The sequence below is a fragment of the Lytechinus pictus genome, chromosome 17, assembly GCF_037042905.1.
Source record: "Lytechinus pictus isolate F3 Inbred chromosome 17, Lp3.0, whole genome shotgun sequence".
Classification (NCBI taxonomy): Eukaryota; Metazoa; Echinodermata; class Echinoidea; order Temnopleuroida; family Toxopneustidae; genus Lytechinus; species Lytechinus pictus.
This window is the reverse complement of record NC_087261.1, coordinates 15,468,103-15,493,748: the sequence shown is the minus strand read 5'-3', so window position 1 is coordinate 15,493,748 and position 25,646 is coordinate 15,468,103. Positions and strand designations below refer to the sequence as shown.

Here is a 25,646-nt window from a genome sequence, read left to right as displayed (position 1 = left end):
AATATGCATTGCATTTCTACATAAAAGCATAGAGGTAAAAAAGATGGAGCGACAACGAAATGCAAATTATTTCATTCTTTGGTAGCGACCTGTATTGCCGCCAGTTTCATGGGAAAACTGAAAAGTGATTTGTGTTGAAAATTGATTATTGCAAATTTTTCATTTGATCACAAAATGTGGATATTAAACAAACGATGAAATATATCTCAAAGTCTTATTATCTCCTGAAATCGGGCAAAATATTGTATGATACTGGTTTCAAAATGTGAAAAACCTTCATAATTTGACTTTTTTAAATCAACATTTTACCACATTCTTTCACATTACAAAAACAATTACCACATACTTTCACATTACAAAAAAAATTAAGAGTAGTTTCAGGGAACGTATTTATTTGTGACATTATGTGTTAAAGTTGTGGCCACGTGCCGCCAGTTGAGTATTTTAAAATCATATTTCAGTAAATAATCCCCACAAAAGTTAGCAATGTGTCTGCTAAAAGTATCCGACCATTGGCAGCGAAGAGTAATTATCGTTACAAAAGCTAATTTCCTCCTATATCTGGCCAGTAAGTCTGTAGTTAGGTATGAATCTTTTGTCTACAAATCTACAAGACCAATGGAGAACATGTCGAACATATGTTATCCTTGCGCCATCTAAAAGTGTCTTTAAAAAAAATGTGTTGGATGGTTCTCCATCTCTTAAAAATCCTTGATAAAATCATGTTTTTGAGCAATTTTGAGTTTGACAAGCACTTGCAAAATTGCCAGGAAGCGATACAGCAAAATCTTTATATGATATGAACTTTTCACGCCAAGCATGGAGGGGGGAGGGGGTGAGGCTGAAGGCCTGGCCTAGTTAGGATTGAACTTGTAATCAATTCTACTTGAGTCATCAAAAAAAAATCCCACACACTCACGATCGTGATTTTTTTCTGCATAATTTTATGTTCAAAGAAAGAAATGCATAGAATGCATACAAAAAGACAAAAGTATATTCACTTCCAAGAACTCAGAGGTCACTACCCTGTTGAATTCAATCAGGCTTCTGGATGAGATTCTCTATTCTTTTTGTGTTTTTTTTCTACAGAGGAACACATACTTGTACTTCAAATCAATAGGCAAAACACAAAACACACATTACCTACAAGATTATGAATTACACTTGAAGGCATGTGTAACAGTTAGGGCAATTTCACAAAAGAAATGTTTGACAGAATCTAAGATTTGACTAATTTGATGCAGAAGTTAAAACAATTCATTATTCGAAAATACATTTGACTATTAAAGTTTGGAAAATGAAACAATTTTGTATATTAAGTTGTGGATCAAGCGGATGGTGAATATGCAGTTGGCACGAAGCCTCTTAAGTATATCCTTAACAATTTCACAACATGCTATGTACCACAAGCAACTAGGAACTCAAATGCGATTTCAAGTTACCTATTTTATGTAGGGTTAAACATCCAAAAACTTTATCATTGGAAATGAAAATAATCATATACGTACAAATTTTGACTGTTAACATAATTTTAATTGCTTTTGTGCATGAGATGACGTTGCTGGGCAACATCTACTCCAATGAGCAAGTAAAAACTCACACAAAAAAAATCAATTATCTGGGTGTCGACATTCTCGTTTCAAAATATGTGTGAGACTGGGAAGAAAATTGCCATGAAACATCTTTTGATTTCTTTGCAAATTTCATACAAATAGAATGAAACACTATGTCCTAGCCCCCCCCCCCCTCCCTCAACACCCACTTCTCCCTGAAAGTAAGGTTCTATGCTGAAACACCCCTTGGCATACCCTGAACCAAATATTGCTCAAAAACATATTTTGAGTAAAAGTCCATTGCAAATGTAGTTTTCTCACCTAATTCATACACTTTACAAATATAATCACATTTTGCTGTCATCAGATAAAATCAATTTATTTTAGCATAATAATTATTTATTTATTGTGATGGCATAGTAAAAAAAAAATTATACATAAAATCAAATAAATTCAATACCTACATGAAAAGTTTATAGATCAATCAAATAAATAAGAAATCAATGATGAAACTAGTTTTCATCTGACCAAGATCTGATTGTGCTGATGCTTGGCATACTGCAGTAGACTGGGAATACAAGCATGACTTGTAGTCACATTGGATCCTCCTAGTATAGATTTTCCTTTAAAAAGACAAAATTGCATAATAAGCCAGTTCGTAGTTCCTTTCTGCGCATGATCAGAGGAAGGTCATTTGTACTGAAGTGACATGGTGGTTTAAAATCTAATGAGATAAGCACCAACTTTGATGTCTTGATTATTCATATATTCTTTTGAATTGTGCTTTTCATTTACATCCACAAAAAACAACAATGCGTCCACGAACGACTGGTATTTCACAGATTGCCAAGTACATTGTGCAACATGCTATGATATGTATTCAAAGCAGGAATGCAACAAATACCTTCATAAAGTGTTCATTGGTGTGCTATTCTAGTCACCTGGTCTATTCAATTTCTTCATCCTGCTATGTAAGGCAAGCTTACGTAATATCTTGCTTTGAAATCTGCCTATCATAATGAAAGAAATGAAAGGTCATTTGACCATAATTGTCCAGAAGTAACTACGAACTGGTCTATTCAATAGCAATCTAAGAGATTTTCATCTTTTCTATCTGCTGCAGCAAGAATGTCCATCATGAGAGACACAGGTCCCTCCACGTTCTCTGATTCCCTATGTTGCAATAGTGCATTCCAATCACTTTCAAACAACTGTCCAAGCAAGTCACACAGAGATCGTCTGTCAAAGTCACTACAGCTGCCATCTGTTGGGATGTCCGGAGCTCCCGTTGTACTGATTTCTTCTTGTGTGTCAATGTTGTCATGCTTCCGTGTGCTACTAGTCTCCGGTTGCTTACTAATAGAGGGTTTGGCATTCTCATCACTTGAAATACTATTCCCAGTCCTGTCTCTTTGAGCAGAAGAATCCCTTTCTTTGAAAAGATTGCCAAGAGACACTTTCAAGCTCTGCAGCATCTTGCAGGCTTTACGCGCAACGCTAACGTCCTCATCGCGACTTCCCTGCGCTAACCTAGCCAAGCATCCAGTCCTGGTGAAAAAAGTCACCAACAATCTCAAGTCCTGCCCTGCGAGAAGTTCTTCAAGTTTTGTCCTTTGAATTGTGAAATGGGGGTCTATCGAAGAGGAGGTGACTGCAGAGTCGTAACCAGGAATATACAGAGTCACGAGGTGGAGGTAGAACTCAAGAGCATGTAGTTTTATCTCCCAATCAAAGTCACATGTTGCCATGGAGACTGCATCTAGAACCAACTCACCTAACGTCATAGTAGCATCCTCAACCTTTGCCTCAGGACCATCCTTCTCCTTCAAATTATCCATGTCATTCAACTCACTGGTTGTAGTAATACTGTTACCATCTGCTGTACTTTGGCCTTGCATACTTGCACTTGGGTCATCCTTGACCACACTAACTGCATCATCCGGAAGTGGTGGTGCCGCTTTGTCCTTGCTCTCGGTCAAGGTGTCCTTGATTCCTTGGCCTTGCATACTTGCACCATGGTCATCCTTGACTATACTAACTCCGTCATTCTGAATGGATGGTGCTGATTCCTTCTTGCTTTCAGTCATGACGTCCTTTATACCTTGGCCCTGCAAACTTGAAACCAAGCCGTCCTTGACCGTACTACCTCTGCCTTGCTGACGCGGCTTTGACAATTTCTCCTTGCTCTCTGTGAGGACATCCTTAATACCATCCTGCATCCAAGGTTCATCTTTGAGCCAAGTGAGGAGACATGCAATGGCAGCTCTCCTTGGGAAAGCTTCGCTGTCAGTCTTGATGATTTCTCTAAGCTTGGCAACGACATCCAACTGTGAAAATCATACATTTATTCAATCAGAAACAGTCTTCCATAGAAATCATCTTACAAGATGATGTAGGAGCATGCAAATGTCAAAGTAAATCCTTTATCCTAAAAATGATTGGAGGTGGAATCCACCCCCTCAATGTTTTTCATGATAAATTTAAAACATGCAAAGCTGGTGTTGCATCAGGACATGACATTTTTCTTTCAAGTCTCAGACCAAATTTGTGACCCCCAGATATCCCGTTCTGAAATTATGCATTATTTTGTAAATGTACGTCACCCCAAAATTACTCAAAAAACCTGAATTCATGTACAAATCAAGAGTTAATTGTGTTTTTGGCAAAAATTAATAAATGTATCATTATTTCTACTTTTACTGATTACACACAACTAATTTTGTCAGGTTTATCGGAATAAACTCGCCAACAATTTCCATTAAGAAAATATATCTTCTAAAAAGTAAAAAAAACTCTGAAAGTAAAAAGAAACTTTTTGGAAATATTAAAATACAGGAGAAAAAATGGCGAAACTTATATTTTTTCCTTTCAGTGACCATGATACTTCAATCAACATTTTTTCCTTGTTCTAATATCAAAATGAAATCACCCTGACTTCTTCTTAAATCAAGAAGATAGAGCTTTCATTTCACCAATTTCGACAAGTTATTCCATCATTATGAAAGCTTAAAATCTATTTTCAGTTTTCCATGCTTCTAGAAGTCTAAAATCCTTTTTTCGGACTTAAGCTGGCTTTGAGATGGGAGCTAATGATAAATTCTCACTCTTGGCCTCAAAGATGACGACCTGTGATCGGTCTTCAACTTGAAGTACTAACCTGTGTAATACGACTGCAGGACAAAACGTGTTCCCACAATCCTTTGCAGCTTTGGAGGGCAGGAAGTGCTTGAAGGGTGCTTGACCTAACATAGCTTTCGCTGTCTTCTAGACTCTCCCATAGTCTGACATGCAGATCGTTACGCTTCAGCCATTTCTTCACAACATCTACAAACATGATAAAATTGATATTTAAAAAAAGTCTCCATGTTTTCATCAAAATTCTAGGAAATTTGGGGAAGAATTGAATTCACAAAAGTTCATGGAATGTGCAGTTTCATAGGCCTAAAAAATCCAAGCAAAACCAAATGATATAAAACTGCAGTGTACATCAGAAGAGAATCTGGAGCTTAAACCTCTAAATATTGCAGTGCGGTATTAAAGGTAAATGCTAGTTTTGGTAACGATATCAAAATGAGTTCGTACAGAATCCAATGAAATGACCACCAAAGTGTCTGTTCGTATAAATAAAACGCATGTGCCAAAGGATTCTGGAAGAAACTGTGTAATTGCTGAGAAATCAGCAAATAAGCACAGGATTCGGGTAGAGCGTCGGGCCCGACGCTCAAAGCAATAATTATACACTGTCCCACGTGCGCTTTTCTGTGTTGGGGAAGTTCAGTCTGAACATTTTTCAGCGTAGATTTCAAGATTTCACAAAGTTCAGTTTATGTAACTGTACCAGATCTAGATCCTCGATGATATACTGACAATTAAGCCTGGTTTTACAGACTTTCTCATGAAATCAGTGTTTACTGCAACCACTGGAATTTCTCTTTAAATGGAAACTATTTACAATACTCTCAGTCTGTACATGTCAACAGAGAGCACACAGAAGAATCCGTACATGTAATACATTAAAAAAAAAAACTGGGGACTTAATTTATATTACTTATTAAATAACACAAGGTGTTAAAGCTGCAAAATGAAGGTCCTTCTTTTTCTTTACCCAAAATCAAAATCTCGGGAGCAAGAAAACTTTCCCACGTTCCCCTCTTTCAAGTCTTCCCTATCAACCACTGTATAAAGGTAAGGGCAAAATACAAAGTTACCCAATATACAGTGCGTCCCAAAAAAAACTATACACTTTTGAAATGGCTGCCAAATAAAAAGTATATCACTTTGGGGGGAAAGACTTATACATATGGAAAGCCGATAAAGTCATCTTTCAAATTACACCAAAATGTTGGAAAACTATTCATGCTTGAGTGAGCACTACCCGCTTAAACAAAGGGTATGAAAATTAGGGTGGGCAGGAATTAGCCTTTCGGTTTCTTTCAGTTTTTGAGAGGCGAGTCTCTTGGAACTTGCAAACTTGAGGGTGTTCTGATGAATTGATGGTCATTCATTATCAATTTAAATTGTTAGAGCAAATTTCATGAATTATCAAATTGAAATTCCATGCATGAGTAAGCATGAATTGCAATCTTTAGTGAAGCATTTTAACTTACAATGTGGGTCTCAGCAGTGTGTTCATTGGAGTCAGGAGAAAAGGAGTAAGAAATGACTTCAGTGTGTGAAGTAAGCTGATGGGAAAAGGGTCAACAGAACGTTTAGCCTCCCTCCTACAGGTCCGTCCCTCCCCCCTCCTGTTGAGATTGAGACTGATTGCTATTACATGTACGCATTAAGTGCAAAGCGGACTGTCAATTTGATAATAAATTCTGAAAATTAGATCATCAACTTTTATCTATCAATCATTCAATCAACAATCTGTTAGTAAATAAACTCAATCAATGTCATCAATCAAATATTCACCTTTTTCAATACATTATCAATCAAACATTCAGCTTTTTCAATAAATGATTTCATAAATTATCATAATTAGTCAAGTTCTTAATAAATCATTCAATGGAAAAGAAAGACCCATCAACCATCAGTCACTTGGCATTTTAAGTTTTAAATACCAACCAAGAGAAAGAAAGGGGTGGAGGGCGGGGTGAGTACATGACATGTAATTTGTAAGAGAACACAAAGAAGAATGCCCCTTTAACCCAGTCTTACCCTATCTCATCCCCTTGCATGTAACAGGTACCATCACATTACTCTGACTCTCACAAGCACACTTGCTAAGATCCACATAATAAACGAAAAATGCTACACTAAAATTACAATTCCTGTTTACTCATGCATTACATTTCAATTTAGTAACTCGTGAAATTTGCTTAAGAAACCAAAACGGATCTCCATTTATCAGTAATTTAGCATAACACCCTTAACTTTGCAAGTTCCAAAGGACTCACCTAAAAAAAAAATGGAATTAAGGCTAATTCCTGCTCACCCTAGCAAAGGCTAGTCTCTCAGGAGGGGTGAAAGGGGTAGAGAGAGAGAGGGGGGGGGGGTTAAGTGTTCTGTTGACCCATATCCCGTCAACCTACTTCCCCCACCTAAGTCCTATCCATATTCTGACTTCCATGAACACATTGCTGAGATCCACTTAAAAAGTGAAAAATTGTATTTCATGTTCACTCATACATTAAATTTCAATTTAATAATTCTTACAATTTGCTCTAAAAACCTAAATTGATAATGCTTGATCATTGATTTATCAAAACATCCTCAACTTTGCAAGTTCCAAGGGACTCGCATCTCAAAAACTGAAAGAAATTGGAAGGCTAATTCCTGCCCACCCTAATTTCCATACCCTTTGTTTTAGTGGGCAGTGCTCGCTCAAGCATGAAAAGTTTTCCAACTTTTTGGTGTCATTTTAAAGTTGACTTTATAAGCTTCCATGTATGTAAGTCTTTCCCCCCAAAGTGATATACTTTTTATTTGGCAGCCATTTCAAAAGTGTATAGTTTTTTTTGGGACGCACTGTAGAAAAGCCAAGAAAAGCGAAATCATGGAATTTCAAAGAACACCCAATCTTTTGGGCAAAAAGGAGGAATTATGAAAGATACAGTGAAAATGATGCAATTGAAGCAAAGTCCGATCAAAACAAACCGTGAATAAGGACAAAATCTGCTAATGAACCTGTTTCCAGTGTTTGGATTAGATTTGTATAATGAAATCATTTTTCTTTCTTTTTCTAAGGTTTTCATTATAGAAAATTACAATCTCATGTTTTCTATATGTCACACTGGGGAGCACAAAATTTCATGTTTAAAACACCAAAAATCACAGAATTTGAATTTGACAAAAAATATTGAAAACTGGCAACTTTGATTTACAGTTACCTACCAGTGTTTTTCTGCAGCAGCTTTCCCACACATGCTATTGTTGAGTCTCTGACCTCCCATTCGATGTTACACATTCGTTTCTGAAGACCATAGCCAACCTCCATCAAAAGGGCCTCTCTCTTTGTGTTCTCGATGGAGACAGGATGTTCCTCTGTTTCCATGGAAACTGATACCAGGTCAGGGACAACTGTCAAGATTTTCAGGACAACCTGCATGCAAACACGACATAATGTTAGAAACATGCAACTTATCTGTCCAATGACGTGGTAATTCTTGGTCAATGTAATTTCTAAATTATATTTTAGGTGGTATAGTAATGTTGATGTTTTTAAACTTTGCCTTCCTTTTCACTATGTGATCCATGCTAGGAATATATGCATGCTGTTTTTATCTCCTAAACCCTTCCATTCCACACATTGTTTACTGACATCCATGTTTGTCATATAGCTACATGTAAGTGCAGTGGAGTCAGATTCATGCACAGAAAACATGTATTATAAGAGAGCATTGTTGGCTCAGTCGGTAACGCGTCTGCCCGTCGAACCAAAGATCATGGGTTCGAGTCCACCCCGGGCGAATGACTGAAGCCAGTGCATTGTGTGTAAACGTCTCTCCCATGTTTCACAGATGCAGGCTATATTACACTGGAAAACACTCCGTCCCTCGGGTAGGACGTTAAATGGAGGCCCCGTGTAGAGGAGAGTCACCACCTTTGCATGTTAAGAACCCACTGCACTATTCGTATAAGAGTAGGGGGAAACCCTGGTGTAGTGGTCCACCTGCACTCCCCCCAATCAGTTATATCGCGAGAGACCTGCGGGTCATAGTGATTCAGTTCGCTTTTCGCCTCCCAGGCACAGGTGACGCCAAACAAATAATAATAATAATATCAACAATGGTATCAAGCAGTTCTTGTTCATCTGCTTCTTCGCCCTGTCCTTTTCCACCAGAGTTAATTACCAATCAATTGCCAGTCATCGTACCTGCAACCAGTTATATCATCCATCGCTTGCCATTCATCACATTGTTTATCATCTAGTTTCTACGTGTCTGTTTGAGCATTGGTTTGGCTCGTCAGCCAACCTGTACAGAAGTTTTAAAGGTGACTAAAATTCCCAACCCCTTTCCTCTTGTGGTTTCACACCTCTTGGATTCCATTGGTCTAAAGAAGTCTGTCAGCAACATTTCAACTATTTATTTGTAAAATCAACATTAAAGTCAAACCTGGTCTGCCCAAATTAGACAAGAAACAATTGCTGTAGCACAGCAATGTGCCTATCATTTACACAGAAGCCAATGTACAAGCAGAAGGTTTACTTAGCCTGACAGCAACCTCGAGGGAGCTGTTCATCAACACTTTTAGTTTGACAAGTTGTCACATCAGGGGGGTGTTTCACAAAGATTTAATTATGACTAAGTCGCACTAAAATGCCGACGCGCACATGATATGCAACGCGCAATCTGATTGATGGATACGCGGTAGTTCGCGTCCCATGCCTGATCTGACCAATGTGGTGATGTTTTCTATACCGTACGCAACTTGGTGATTCTAAGTCACACTTAAATCTTTGTGAAACACCCCCCTGACATCTTTCCTTGAGTTTGAATGGCTGAGAAGCACTGTTCATATGGAAACTTTGGGATAAATTTTCACGAAATGCTCCAAAGTGTCTCAAAGTAGTCACAGTCAAAAGAGGGGGTGGGGGTTGTTTTTAAATGAGGGGGCTTGCCAGGGGTTTCATGACACTTGCTCTGGCGACAATTGCTACGCTCTGAATTCCACATACTAAATCGAATGACCAACTTCAACCCAGGGTTTAACACTATACCCTACCCTAAACCTAACATAAAACACTATTGCAGCCCTAACCCTAACCCTACATCTTAGACGAGATTAAGCCCGGAGCAATTGTCGTAGGAGAAAATGCCGTGTCAGTCACTCCGTCAGGATTAGGAAAGATGAACCATACCTGGTAGTCTGCATCAGGGTTCTTGAGAATGGTGTTGATGGTATCAACAAGCAACCAAATGTCCTGAGTCCAACAAGCTCCTGAATCGACTGGGGATTGAAAACAAAAATCAGAATGAAGCTCTTCACGTATTTCATTAAGAAGTAATATATGACACCTAGATAGATCCTTGTCATTTGATTGGTTGTTCGAGGATATCAATCATTCAGCCCATTTTACAATGACGTCATCAACCGTGCAATTTTGGATCCATACGATTTTTTGTCCATTGCACGCGTGCACCGAGACTGCAGGCACCTCATGTTTGCAGCGCGCATGTTGTATGTACGCGATAATCAACAGACCGAGCTCGCACTGCATGAGCATATTGCATTCGGTGAAAGATGAAATGAATGATCCATTCAACAATGGATCATTTCATCCTTCACCTCATGAAGTATTCTGTCTATTGCATTCATAAACATTCATTATTTGTATACTATTGTCATGTAGTAATTGTATTTTTCAAAGTAAAGGTAACAACTACAAATCAAAAGTATGAAATACATGAAGGTGACAAGTGATTTTGCCCTCATGACGGCCAAATTTGTACACTGAGTAGACTGAGTGTGACATCAATCGAATACGATTGGTCAGAGTCAAGACAGAAGGGAATGTTATTCATGTGCTTACATGATCACGAAAGTTCATCCAAGTTGGTTGAAAATAAGGAAAAGTTGCTGAGAAAGGCTGCAAATAGCAGTGGAAAATTTCAAGGTAATTCTTCAGATTTTTTTTCTTCATGCGTTGAGAACAAAAGTTCAACTTTTTCTTCATTTGCTTCATACAGGGTTCCCATAGAAATTTGAAAACAGAATTCCACGAGTTTTGCTGCTTTCCATGACTTCCTTTTCTGGCACGGTTTCCAAAATCAGACACGATATGATGGCCTCCACCTGAGAGTTGCGAGACACAACAAACTGGAAAGCTGCCATAACCAAGAGGTAAATGCAATTCCATGACTTTTCCATGACCAATATCCCCTTTCCATGACTTTTCACAATTTTTCCCTGACCACAAATTTTTCCAAGATTTTCCATGACTTTGGTAACCCTGTTCATAGTTTCCTATTAAATCAAAACAATTTCAAGGAAGTATAAGAAAATATATGGATATTACATAGATGTAGATGTAGAGATGTGATATTTCAGTCACTTTTGGGGAAGTTCCCCCCCCCCCACCAGCCAGCTATAATCGCCCATTTATTAATAGCATTTTTAAAAAAAATCAAAATAAACATAACGACTCAGGCTTATGAATATAACCTCTTACCTGATATACTGGTCTGAGCAAGATCTAGCAATGATATCATAATCTTTCTTGATCCAACCAGAGATTTGTAATCGGGAAGCAAGGCTTTTGAGTAGAAGGTTTTCTTTGCATTGGGAGTGACGGCGTGAAGCAGTACCACCGCTGAATGGAAGACTGAGCAGGGTGGTAGGCATGGAAAGCCTTGTCCCTGTAAATTGTTCAAATGTCATAGAACAAAGATAGTTTGACTTTTAAAGGGATGGTCCGGGCTTAAATATTTATATCTAAATAAATAGAGTAAAATTCACAGAGCAAAATGCTGAAACTTTCATCAAAATCGGATAACAAATAATGAAGTTATTGAATTTTAAAGTTTATTAATATTTTGTGAAAACAGTTATACATGTATGCACATCGTCATGCATATTCATTAGGTGGGCTGATGATGTCACCTCTCCACTTTCCTTTTTCTAATGTTATTACATGAAATTATAAATGTTTCATTTTTTCATACATGTGTAAATGACGCGTTTCCATTATGATGAAATAAGTTGCGGCAATAAATCACAAATGCACTTAATCAGTTGTCAATCCAATTGTTTTAGTTCTTGGCATAAAAATTTTGAATAGACCTAATTTCCTATAATAAAATACAAAAGAACAAGTGGAGATATGACATCAACAGCCCACTTAATGAATATTCATAAAGACATGCCTAGAACTGTTTCACCGGAATAATGCAAATCTTTAAAATTCCATAACTTTGTTATTTGTTATCCGATTTTGATCAAATTTTCAGCATTTTGCTCTGTGAATTTTACTCTATTTATTGAGACATAGATATTTCCAGCCTCGACCATCCCTTTAAAGTCATGCTTAGTGTTGGTGTGCACATGTTTAACGCACAATCTAATTGATTAACATGCAGCCGCACATATTCTCTGAACGTGATTTGACCAATGCTGTGATGCGTTTTATACAGCACACAACCAAGTGCGAATTCAAGTGCGAATCTTAGTCACACTTAAATCTTTGTGAAATACTCCCAAGGTTCAAAATATATTAGAAAATGTTCATGTTACATTTACGTTCTTCGAAAAGCATGTCTGAAGGCGATTCCAGCGGGTAAAAAGTACTTGAATGAACTTTATTTATCATTTCCATTATAACATCTAAGGAATGGAGTAAATTTGTTAAATCAAATTTTCATTTATTTTCGTCACTTTCAGCATTAACAAAAACAGTGATGAAAAATAATCTTTAGAAATGTTCTCCTCTACAGAAACTATAGTCTGTTCTGCATCTTTCACAGAAATCCCGATATAAAGACACCTTACATGTACATCATTCCAGAATGGCCTTTCTGCATCCCCATTTTTGGGGCCTTAAAACAAAATGTGAGAATTGGTTATGAAATGCTGTTTGCCCGATTCCTGTATTAAAGAAAGATGCGTTTCTGAATTTTGACAAAATGCTTAAGTATACCTCCTTGACAAGATCACCAAGAGCAGATGCTGAGGTGCATACAATGGAAGGAGACTGTCGTCCATTAGCCATCTGAACTGTAAGTTCTTGTAAGACATCTTGGTATAACGTCCCCTCAGCCTTCAGTAGTCTTCCATCCACAATGGCACAAAATGGACCAAACAAAACAGTCCAGCTGCTCTTCACAGAACAAGCATCATCAACATGAGAACTGGAAAACAAAGGCATGATATATAATTGGTATAAAGGCCTGGGCCCTGTCTTACAAAGATTTCCGATTGATCCGATCAATCACAACTATGGACGGCCAGCAACGTCAACATCTGTCATGCATGTTTGTTCTAAAATATTTTCTAACTATGATGAATAATCATGCATTCAATGTTTTCTTGAAAATTCACTGTGCTTCTCTTACTAAGGACATTGTGTAAATTATCTGTAGAAAAAATTATGACACTGATGGATTTCCATAGAGTTACAATTGATTGGATCAATCGTAACTCTTTGTAAGACGGGGCCCTGGTTTGCTCAAGTGGTGGCTAACACAGTGGTCCAGGGAATAACATATTCAGTATCACTTCACCTTTTTCACTCAAGAACTGAAACAGAGGTGTGATATACTGTAATTGGCATGATATGCTCAAATGGCAATCAACACTGAATGGCCCAAGGGAATACTTCATCCAGTATCACATCACAAATTGCATCACATATTTAGAGACTGCTACAAATGAGGCCAAAAAAAATTGTTGACTTGGCGTAACAGGCCAATGAAAATTTGGGTAGGTAGGGCAGATTTTTTTTTTCTTTGTTGCTGCTTATATTTGCATAAATGATAGTACCAATTTATACACATACATACATACAGAGGCGTAGATACATGTACAGTGTAGGTCCTCAGACCTTGGGAATGATCTGATGAGAGGGGTAGACCACAATATGTTCAAATAACTCTCCCCACATACACACACACACACACTAATATATATGGACCCAGAACAAGCCAGAAATTGTTGAAATCTTGAAAGCAAAGAACAACCGGGTTTTCCCACATTGCAATGTCGCTATTTACGCAATCAATCGCAATTGATATCGGATAAAAGAATAAAAAAGCATATGGTCAACAATATTTTTACAATGTAGGGTCGGGCGGATTACGCCAAGTAAAAAAATTTGTTGGGGGGCCGAAGTCTTTTGTGTAGCATGATTTAACATAGGACTGTACATGTACAGGGGCCCGTAACACAAAGCTTAGCAATGATCGTAGAACATTTTTCTACGATTGATCCCATTGACTACAATGTACTATCAATCGTGAAAATCAAGCGCATGATTCATCGCTAACCTTTGTGTTAATTACAGGACCCAGAACTTTATAGTTGAGAGTTTTCCTCTTAATGACCATAATTGCAAATCATATTTGGTATGAAGAAAAGTTATTTCCTGTCTCATTAAAAGTACAACACGCAGGGAAGCCAGTCAATTTTACTAAGGCCTAAGCTAAAAAGAAGCCAGAAGACATTAACTCTTACTCTGCCAGGCCCAATACCCCTCTACTGCCAGGGATATTCGAGGGAATCCTAAATTGACCGAAATGTGAGCAGCGACTGATTTTAAAACGGTCATAATTCTTTACCCGTACGTTGTATAAGAAAACCTTCTACACATGAAATGATGCATGGTTCATGGGCTTTATGGTCGTGTTATTATCTTTCATATTCGCATTTGGAAAAATGGAGAAAAGATGTAATATTTTACATAATTTTTTTTTTCAATAAGTAAAACCTAGAAAATTATGATTTCATGAACATTTCAAAGAGTAAATAACCTGAGGAATTGTAGAGTTACCAAGAAATTAAGAAGATAAAATGAAAGTTCAATGTTTACCCTTTCAAATGACGTATCTATTGATGAAATTGAACAAACAAAAATAACGGAAAATAATGCTCTTTAGAATGAAATACTTTTTTGCTATTCAAGTTATTTCCTCTGAAGTACGAGAAAGCGACCTGTTCCAAAAAAGGGCATTGTCGCCGATCAAGTGACCAATCACAGCAGAGCTGCGATCCCCAAGCAAACACACACAATAATATACTAGAGCCATGTATCTTCAAAGTGCGGCCAACCGTACCCTTTCATTCGTGTAGTCTTCAAAATAAGACTCTGTAATTTTTTTTATTCGTAGTGTAACAAACAAAGTTATTGCCAGTCAGGAGACAAAATATAAAAGAACTAAAGATGATATATTGAAATATAGATAAAGAGGGGTCGGACAGATTCAATACTTACAAGTTTGGGGTATGAAATCCCACAAAATAATATGGGCGTTCTTGGCAAAGTGCACAGAAGTAAGAACAAAAAGTTGATTTTTCGTGAATCAAAGAAGAGGGAATGCAAATCAGTTACAAACAAAAAATCAATACAAATTTTCTAAAAGAAAATAGGCCTATTTGTTCTGTATTACTGGTCTGACCAAAGTAGCCACCTGTTAACATTCTACGTGACTACATTCTTTTGTTCATGCCACCAAGTCATGAACAATAGATGACCAGACTCTCTTTCATGAGGAATCTCTAATCCGCGCTCCCTCCTGACCTACTATCCAGGAGAGTAATTTAGCACAGGATGTTCATAGAAATCGGGGCTCACGCGCATCTTTTGATTTGACTTTTGAATACTTTCAAAGGTTCCGGTATTGATTTCTTATGGGTGACCCAGGTAAAGAGAAAACAATTTGCCCCCCTACAGAAAAATCCTGCATCCGCACAGGGCCTTCCCAGCTCGTAGCACTATCCGTGGTAAAAGAAATAATTTGTTCAGATAACATAGTGTACAGTAATATGCGTGGTATAAAGAAATGTAATATTCAACCCATTATCATAGTTATCATTTTCATTTCTACTCTCTAAAGTCGTTTTAAAATCTCCTTGATAGTGACGTCAATGATGCAGCAACTAACAGGTCGGTCTGATCGGTTTTGTTAATGTATCCCTTTCTTTCTTTTCCTCAAAACATCTGATATTACTGTATATACTCCGTTTACTTTTTCTCTGACCAATGGTTTGATTTAGCAAAGGAAAAACATCCACCTTGAAAAAAAAATCAATCTTGAGACGAATAAAGCGGGTTTATCGGCCGTTTTAATTATCACATTTATTTGTTTTGCTTCTTCCTATTTTATTCAAGGAGAATATTGAACGATTCATATTTTTGTGAGAAGTTTGAATATGATATTGATAAGCATAACAATGTCAATCATTCTTTTTTTAATGATTTGGGCTATAAAAACACAAACGAATATGAACCGTTATTTACCTGATCTTAAGTTTATGAGAGTTTGGCTGCAGAAGGAATGCAATTGATATGATTACAACAATTATTTTTGAATAATAATCATAATGATGATGATTCTGATTCTGATGGCAATAACATTAATAATAAAAAGGTGAAGGAGAAGAATAATGATAATAATAATAACAATAACAATAATAATGATTACGATAATAGTAATACTAATAATGATAATAATCACAACAATAATAAATGAATAAATAAATAATGAGTGTGATGATTGCAGTGCGATGAGAGTTGGAAATGACAGCCTTCTTTACTCATATATTTATAACGAGAACAATTTTGTGAGAATGCTAAAAAAACAAAGTATAAGACCTTCCCCCCCACCCCCCCCCTCCCCCCAAAAAATCTCCCCCATACCGTGCACATTTGCAGGCAGAAAAAAGCCTTGACACAAGAATACTACCATACCGGCCTGCAAAAGAACCAATCGATAGCTCATGAATATTCATAAAACAATAGCGAATGGGTGAGTAGCGTTGGGTGAGAGACATCGTACCGCTCTGTCATTGGTCAATTCTGAGCTGAATGCCTTCGCACACTCGCCTTTGCTCTGCCCATAGAAGTATGTGTATTGCTACACACAACCTTTATATCACACGTGTCTATAGGAGAAATCTTGATTCAGATCGCGGCAATATCCGAAATCAACTCTTCAAAATAATGATGCAAAAAATGCCATTTTACTCAAAAAATGTCTATGTAAACCACTATTTTTTATATGACAAAATTAATTGTGAATTCCTTGCCAATATAACAACATAAAAAACACAGAATATGGTGTTGATTTTCTGGCTGTAAAATTGGTTAAACAAAAAAAAGTTACTTGGGCAACTATAGCTGCCAGTGGCACTAGAGGGCTATGGGCAACTATAGCTGCCAATGGCTCTTAAAGAGTTAAAAGAAGCGAGAACCCAAGAAGAAAAGCAATCTTATTGGAAAGAGTAAAACAAGAGGAACAATTTAAAACAAGTTTCATCAAAATCTGTTATAAAATAGACAAGTTATGGATGTTCAAAAAGTCTTGTTGTACTCTCTATGGGGATCCTCAAATTGGCAAACATGCTTCAAAATGGCTGATTCCCAGGTGCCCAACCCCAAATCAGCAAGGTTTATACCCTGTAGCCTAAATATCAGAAATCAATAGACTTTGTTGTTAGACCTGACAGCAACTAAAATTGGTTCAACCAGGCCCAAGATATGACCAAATTAATTTCATTTTATTTCATTTCATTCCTTTTATTTACATCTCCAACATTATATGATTTGTTCCATACATCTTGATACGTAACAGAAACAAGTACAACATGGTGAGAATTTGAGAATAAATCCAATTAAATGTAAAGTTAAAAAAAGTAAAGAAAGAGAAAATGAATGAAAGCAAGATTAAAAGTCTCCAGATTCCTGCCCAAATTAATACCCAATCAATCCTTATGAAATGAATGTACATGTATTAATGGCCTGGCTCTAAACACTTCTAAACAAAATATCTTTGTGATGTCATCACTTCTGCCCTCTCTATTTGAACACGATTGTAACTGAACAGCTATATGATCTCTACCCACCTTTGTTTCATGGTACTCCAAAGCTTTACGATCCTCAGAGCAAGATGAATGGCAGGTTTGACAAGACCTCTTCTAGTCAACTCGGAAGGTAGAGACTGGACATCCAACAGGAGTGATGACAATCTCTCAGAGCATGTTTTGCTGCTAACAATAAACAAATAACAGGTATTGAGGAGGAGCATTTCTTATTTTACGCTTATGACAAACAACTTCTACAGTGTTCACTTATACTCTATTGAATGCATCGTCTAATTCATTTCTTACTTTAGGACAAACAACTCCTATGTAGTGTTCCCTCATACTTTATTGAATTTTATTAGCTAAATTATTTCTTACTTTAGGACAAACAACTCTTGTATTGTTTCCTTCATAATATATTACATACATTGGCCAAATCATTTCTTACTTTGGGACTAACAACACCTGCTGTGTTCTATCAGGCTACTTGCAATCTTGAATCTTAAGGCCTGAATTCACAACGGTGGTTTTTAAAACCATCGGTTGAATCCAAGGTTTTTGCAGATTTCCTGTATAAATTACGCTTATTTACTGTATATATAAAAAAATGTCCAATTTAACCACGGCAACAGGAGTCAATTTGGGGCACTGTGACAAAAACGCGCATCAGAATTATAAATTTTTCAATATATGTGGTAAGAAAGCGTAATGCACTTGTCAATTATATTCCCGGCCCTGGGGGTCCCGGGACATAGCGGGGAGTGTACGTTTTGCCGGCGTGACATCCCCGCCTACGTCCCCGCTACAGTAACTCGAAGTCCCGGCCCTGCCGGGCACTCATTTTCTGTACATCCCCCGCTATGTCCCCGACCCCGCTAGCAGGGTACGATGTGACAATCCCCGCATACGCCCGGCCCACCTACGCCGGGACTCACTGTACATCCCCGACCTCTGCCCGGCTACCGTATTTTCATTGCGATTTTTAATCTCGTACGCGGTATGTGGCAACTTGCATACCCTATCTATTGCATTTCATATCGATCGACAAAGAGTAGAAAATCTTTTTAAAATGTTTACAAAAAAAAAATCAATCACAAAGCCAGTAAATCAAAACATATATTCATAGTAAAACTGATAATGTTTTGTAGTACTTATATGGCAAAAAAATGAAAGTTTATAGATCTAGATCCAGATAAAGAAAAGTTGTAAAAACGTGTCGTTGGTCTCGGAGCAATAACAACATCGCTTGTTTTGTTGTTCATCAATGTTGTTTTCAGGCTAGCCCGCGAAGATCAGCTGCAATAAAACATTGTATTTTTGTTGCAATCAGTTACAGTTTATCTGTGTTTTCTGACAACAAGATCACAAAATCTTTTGAAATGGAGCTGAAAAACTCGGACTATATAAAGTACAGCTGGTGCGCCCGTCGAACGTGGCGTTGGCGTGGCCAGGAATTCGTGAGCGAGCCTGCCTATACTAGCCCATCGGTTTTGGGAAGAGTGTCCTCTTCCAAGCCGCACCGTCTGTACTGTAGCTGTAAGGACTACCTTCGAAGGATTGCATGGATGGATTTCTTGGCCTGAATTTTCCGATCCTTTGAAGGCAATTGATTTTATTTGAAGTCCCTGATTTCGCAGGCTTGAGTGCTTTGGGTCGATTTCTGTGGACATTTCTGGTGGGGCAAGATGCACATATTTGAATTCCAGAGGATATGTGATCATGGTCAGATGGTGATGTCTTCTTACATGTAGTAGATCTAGATTTTTCAGAGCGAAATCGCTCGTTGGTCGTCCGATCCCGTGTATTTTCCCCCTGTACTATGGTGTGACATCTTTGAGACAGTCCCCGCTATGTCCCGGCAGTGCCGAGAAAAAAAACGTCCCCGCTAACTTCAATGATTGTCCCCGCGGGCCGGGGACAGTCTTTTGTACATTCCCCACCATGTCCCGGCTACACAACCTGGCATGCGGGGCAACAATTTTTTGTACATTCCCGGCTATGTCCCCGCTATGTCCCGGGACCGCCAGGGCCGGGAATATAATTGATAAGTGCATAATTTATACAGGAAATCTGCATATACCATGGGTTCAACCGATAGTTTTCAAAACCACCTTTGTGAATTTGGGCCTAAAAGTTTATTAATGGTTCCTTCTATCAGTTATGCCAGGGGAACTCAAGGATGAACCCCCCCCCCCCTCTCTGGAATTGTAAATGTTGTAAAGCAATCTATTGACCTAAGTGCTTTTGAGCATCCAACAAAAATACCCTTCATAAACAACAGATTTTTTTTATCTGATGATCTTTTCTATGAACAGAACAAAAAATAATAATCCTCAATGAAAGTGATGGGGGGAGGGGATTTATATTACTTGGCTAACTTATCATAGCTCAAGGTAGGCAATATCCTTTAGAGATAATTCTGAAATTACTCAACACATGTAAGGATATGACCTGACTCTCCCACTTTGAACTTTTTTATGAAATCAGCATTGCTCCACAAAATAACTAAATTGAGAGAAAATTCACATTCAAAATATTCTACCTTACCTTTCAAGTTTAAAAAGACATCCAAAGATCTCCACAACATCTTCACACAAGTTATTGGAGAGCTTCCTCTCAGCAATGAGAAGTTGTTTGCATCTCGTTGCCATGGCAATGACCCTTAGCAAGTGCACTGTCCTAGAGGAGGCTTCTCCCCGAGGAACGTCGGTGAGTATACACCTGAACACACCCAGACTGAGGATGGTATTCACGTCACTGTCCGAAGGCTTGGAGACCTGAAGCAAGGTCTGCTGCTGGCTGTCAGAGGGCTCTAAATCTAGCAAGAGACTTGCAAGGATGGAGGCTGCCTCCTTGGACTCCATCAGCCTCTCGCAAAGTTCAATGATCTCCATGTCGCGGGTATTTTCAGCATCACCATGGCAGGTGGATACTCTCAATTTTTTGCTTGGGGTATCCGTTGATTCCTGCCCTTCATCGGCTTCATCCAGTTTGCGCTTCACGCTTTCACAATCATCTCCTGGAGCATCTCCACCATTGAGCTTTACATCAACCTGGATAGGTTCCGTAATCACAGTACACGCTTCATCTTTACACTCCTGAGCTGTTGCTTGTGAGCTGCCAGCTACTTCATCATGAGTGGATTCGGTGGTTTGTGGCGCTTGAGGCGGATCAAGGCAAGTTCCCTGGGCATTGTGTTTGTATTGTAGGAGCAATACCCTAGCAAGGAACTTCTGAGATGACTTGACCACAAACATGCTGGTGTCTTTCAGTAGCTCCATTGCTATCCGTAAGGCATCTTTGAATAATACAAGGGGAAAAACAGAAGTAAAGAAGGTCACATACTACATTTGAGCAACTAGGAGCATTCGATCATTCCATGAACACATGTATGAGATTTTTGGTTGGGAAAATTGTATGTCAAGATTTTTTAGCCAAATAGGTCATTTTTAAGTATATGATGCAATGCTTTAAGTCATCATGAAATGCTGACACACGCAACTTTCGTGTACTGTGAAACATCATCCAAGGTCGTACATTATGAATCATGACCATAATTTTCCGTTTCAATAGTAAACAATGAATGTGTCCACAGGAACACAAACTGGGCCTTTCTAAGAAAAATAGCTATCAAAGCCATTAACAGACCTGCCAACCTCTGGGAATGAAAAATTGTATTCTGTGATAAAAAAGTGTAGTTTTCCCCCAAAAAAGTGTATTTCATAATAAAATGCGCACTGCTCTTGCAGATGAAAAAAAAAATTTTAAACATGTGTATATCTCACCCTGGTTTTAACAAAATGATTGAAAAAAAAACAAGTTACCTGAAATTACATTGATCTAATAACCATATTTGTGTAAGTTTTATGAAAGAGACATATAGAGATGATTTTTCTCTATAAATTACGATTTTGTAAAAAAAATAAAAAAAACATATTTTTAAAGAAAAAACGTACTGCCTTATTTGGTTGCAAAAATGTACTAAATACGCCAAAAAACGTACTGGTTGGCAGGTCTGCATTAAGCTCTGAACATGAAATACAGACAAATATGGACAAAATACTTGTTCAGTGTTCTCTGAGATAGAAGGATGGGCCCACTTCGAAAGTCCATGTAAAAGCACAATGTCGACCTTGTAATGTAAGTGATGAAAGTGCTCCCCCCCCCCTTCCGTCTGAGTATAAACCAACCTGTTTGAATGCATATTGTCCAGAATAGATTGATAATGCTGAGGTTCAGTAGAGTGGTAAGCCATGCTTCCTTCATGCATGGATCTGAGAAAAAGTCTCCATTACTTGCTCTCTTCAACAGCTTCACCAATAGGCATCCTTGTGCTCCTCCTAGACAAATATGAAACGGAAATCATAATAATAATAATATTCCACTTTTATATAGAGCTTAATACAGCAGAACAATGTCTCTACATGTAATTACTACAGATATGTTATTAACCCTGGTCGTCATACCATGGCATGCCACATACAATGTACGCACTTTCTCCACTCCAGGGGGAGCATTCCAAAGTGCTAGGAACACTACATAGGTTTACACTTCCTACCCGGTACCCATTCAACACATGGGTGGAGAGTGGCAAAGTGTGGATTGATTTCTTGCCAAAGGATGCTAAGCCATGGTGGGATTCATACACGCCGACCCTCTGTTTACAATACACCAGTCAGAATCGCTTCACCACTAATGCCTGATACTGATTCAATTCATTTCGAAGTTTATTGATATATAAAATCCCGACATTGAATGACCATCATCGAAAGAAAACACTGGCTTAATTACAGTACTGAAGTCACTGTTTCAGAACAGGCCTGTTCATCAACAAACAGTGACTTCAGTAGCTAACATAGTGAGCAGTTGCTGACAAACTTAAGTTTAAACCATTCTTTACTACATAACCTGCAGTATGATCCAACGCATTGCATGCGCTTGGTAATGCAGGTGCAATACGCGTAGTAGAGCAGGGCTTACTGGTTGAAACGCGCACTGCTGCTGCAGATCAGATGCACATTTAAAAGGATTTTTCTTTCGCCTTCAAAAATTTCTTTATTTTCATAGATTTACGAAGGAAAAAAAAAAGATTATTGTTCATATTTTCACTAACTTCGGAGGCATTGTGCAACACAAATATCAAATATATTCATTTATGCAATGTTGCGACATTTCGCATTTGGTGGAAGAAAGAGACATTCTATTCAACTCGGCTAACGCCTCTTTGAATACAATCTCTTTCTTTCACCTTATGCGAAATCTTGCACCATCGCACTCATGCCTATTCGCTATTCGTATAATATTTAACGTGGGAATGCTGATAAAAAGTCAATTTGCTGATCCATGGACCTTGACAGTAAGTGCATTCAAGTTGCACCGTTTTGATCAAGGTGATTCACCATAAATGACCCCCCTCTTCTATAGTACACATACGTTTACCTTGTATTCGTGACTGTACATCAAAGTTCGCCATCAATCGGTCCATGAGCTCCGGATTGGGTGTCAAACTTCGAACGAGCTGAAGTGCAAAGGTCAGAGCACAAGGGTCGAATTCACTAGGATCTCTCACACAGCAAGCCTCCAAGAAGTCAAAGACATGCTTCAAGCCTTCCTCCTCTTGGCATATCTCTGTGTAGAAATCAGAATAAAACAATCATACTCAGCAACATTAAAGTGTTCCTCTATTTTCATTGACTTTGAAGCAATCTCCACTAAACTCTGTCTATTATTAAAGATGTACAGTACAATCGTTGTTTATTTCTTACAATGCAAGTTGCTGGCAGCAAACATGCAAATAGACAGCTTCCAATGGCATACATGTACATGTACATGTATTTTCAAATGAAACATGGAATGCTATGTAAAGTTCTTGACAACCTGAACCATTAACCAATGTTTGTTTGATTTTAAAATAATCAATAAAAAGTTTTCTTACACCGTGGGATATTAGAGTTATTAACTGTACAGACTTCGTATGTAGTCTTCTTCACTACTTCTGTACCTTTTCACCTTTTTCAACTTGAAAATTCATAGGGGGGCTGTCATTCCTCCCTCAAAGCTATCACTGGTACTGCCCATTCTATTCTAGACAAACTAAACCCCACCAACCAAGAAGACACAACGCACTATTCCTTATTATATCTCAAGGACCCAGTTGCATTGATAGATAAACTTTACATTGGAACACAACTGCTGAAACTCGAGCACAAGTCCTTGGCACTCTGCATGGCAATTCTTTCACTTTGATTAATAGTACACATGGATTTTAGATGTCGTTCATAATTTGAACCTGCCAACCTTCTACAACAAAAACAAGTATTCTTAGAAGGAAAAAAGAGTACTTTTGACAAAAAAAGAGCATTTAAAAAAATTTGTCTCAATGTAACAATCACCAGCGGCAGCCTATTGTAGTGAGATCGGTGAAAACTTGATAATTCACCCTTTTTAATTAAAAATGTGCTCGTAGGCAAGAATTTACTTGTTCTTTTCATGCAACAAGTTACTGGCCCGACAGTGATTTTTACCGGTCTGGGACTGTCGGACCGGCGCTGGTGTCACGCGCTGTGTCTTATACATATGTCATGATCGGAAATTTAAAAAAAGTAACAAATCATACAAAAAAAGTATTGGTGTATTCATAGCAAAAAGGAGGAACAAATACTCTAAAAAGGGAACAGTTGGCATGTCTGATAATTGAATAGTTGACTTTGACAGAATCATACAATTTTATTGCCAATGAACATATTCAGCAGCATTGGCAAATAAAAGGAAAACATACCTTTGCAACTGAAGGTTTTCTTGCAGTACTCCAGCAGTCTTTGAAGACTGGTATCATCCACGATTTTCTTATTGGGATCAAGCAAGACATCAAGTACTTGTCCTAAATACCTAAGCGTGAGGGCGCCAGACTCATCTTGCTTTGAATCAGCCATCATGTGCAAGCTGTAATGGTAATGAATAAACTATGATTAGCGTGCTTCATTTCCCCTTTTTGTGACAAAACTCCTTCGTGTACATAAAGTGGTAATGTTTGCGTACCTGATATTTTTGTTTAGATTACCAAGAGTACTAATCTTTATTTGTAATACATACACTTGTTCAACCTCATCTCGAATATACGGGAACATCTTATGGCATGTGAGACTCAAAATGGATGCGAAGAAGAGAAGTGCAAACGAGAGCTACTCCCATGATTTGTGTTCTCCAGAGTTTACCTAACGAGCAAACATCTTGTGAGATACTCAATCTTTATTCAATTGAAGACAAAGTAGAGATACCATTTCTGTTTACAAACTGTTAGATGGAAAATTGGGGATCTCTGGTCACATATTCTTCACACCAGCAATTCATTCAGCAATAAGAGGTTATAATTTCAAGCTTTTCACTTTAAACAATCTTGGTTGGGACTTTGAAAGAAGCAATATTTTTAGCCAAAGAGTAATTTCTGAAGTTAAATTTATCACTGAAAAAGATTTTTGTCTACCAAAGTATTGGAGAATTCATATGAAAAATATGAATTAATTTAAACAACAACTTACAAGTATATAATCTCCAATGACTCAAAAGTGTGAACAATGATGCAAACTTATATTCCGCAGTGTTGTCTAGGATTGTGCAGTTTTTTAATGTTTCCTTATGTTCTTTTCATATTTTTAGTTTATTTGGGAATTAGTTTTTTGCTGTTTTTTATGCCATCAAACTATTGTGATGTCTAATTCCTTCGCAATTATTCCTTTCTTATACTAATGTTGTAGTGGCTGTCAAGACAAACCCTCTAGGGTTTTATACAGCAGCCATTTTTTTTTCATTTTTTGATGATGTAATTTTATCTATATCATTGAATTATTGTATTTTGATTACCATACAGGTATCTGTTGATGCAATTTGTTTATAGAATGGGATAAATAAAGATTGAATTGAATTGAAGATTTTTTGATACTTTTATCTCATACACAGTACAAGGATTTGGGTAAGAACCCGGGGGGCCACTTACGTTGACGAGTGGATACCATGCGCGACCAAAAAAACATGTAAAAAGGATGTCTTTTTCAAGATAGGGCATGTTACGTACGTAACGTAATAAGGGTATCAAAAATACTAAAATAATGAAAAAAGGGTATCTATTTTCGCTAGGAA

General features: G+C 37.7%; 1 protein-coding gene across 2 annotated transcripts in view; it reads right to left on the bottom strand.

Moving 5' to 3' along the window:
• Positions 1-372: 372 nt before the first annotated feature.
• The window catches only part of LOC129280790 (uncharacterized), a 38,045-nt gene continuing 12,771 nt past the window's right edge, over positions 373-25,646 (bottom strand). Inside the window, exons 2-12 of one of the 2 annotated variants that reach the window (XM_064112030.1) lie at positions 24,289-24,452; positions 22,950-23,138; positions 21,701-21,850; positions 20,058-20,808; positions 17,553-17,696; positions 12,634-12,844; positions 11,170-11,356; positions 9,859-9,947; positions 7,890-8,097; positions 4,711-4,877; positions 373-3,880 (exon numbers count right to left, since the gene is read on the bottom strand). In XM_064112030.1, the coding sequence (XP_063968100.1) occupies positions 2,633-3,880; positions 4,711-4,877; positions 7,890-8,097; positions 9,859-9,947; positions 11,170-11,356; positions 12,634-12,844; positions 17,553-17,696; positions 20,058-20,808; positions 21,701-21,850; positions 22,950-23,138; positions 24,289-24,445 (3,501 nt within the window). In that variant the 5' untranslated portion in view covers positions 24,446-24,452 and the 3' untranslated portion in view covers positions 373-2,632. The remainder of the gene's footprint in view (positions 3,881-4,710; positions 4,878-7,889; positions 8,098-9,858; positions 9,948-11,169; positions 11,357-12,633; positions 12,845-17,552; positions 17,697-20,057; positions 20,809-21,700; positions 21,851-22,949; positions 23,139-24,288; positions 24,453-25,646) is intronic. The other variant, XM_064112031.1, reaches the window with a different exon arrangement.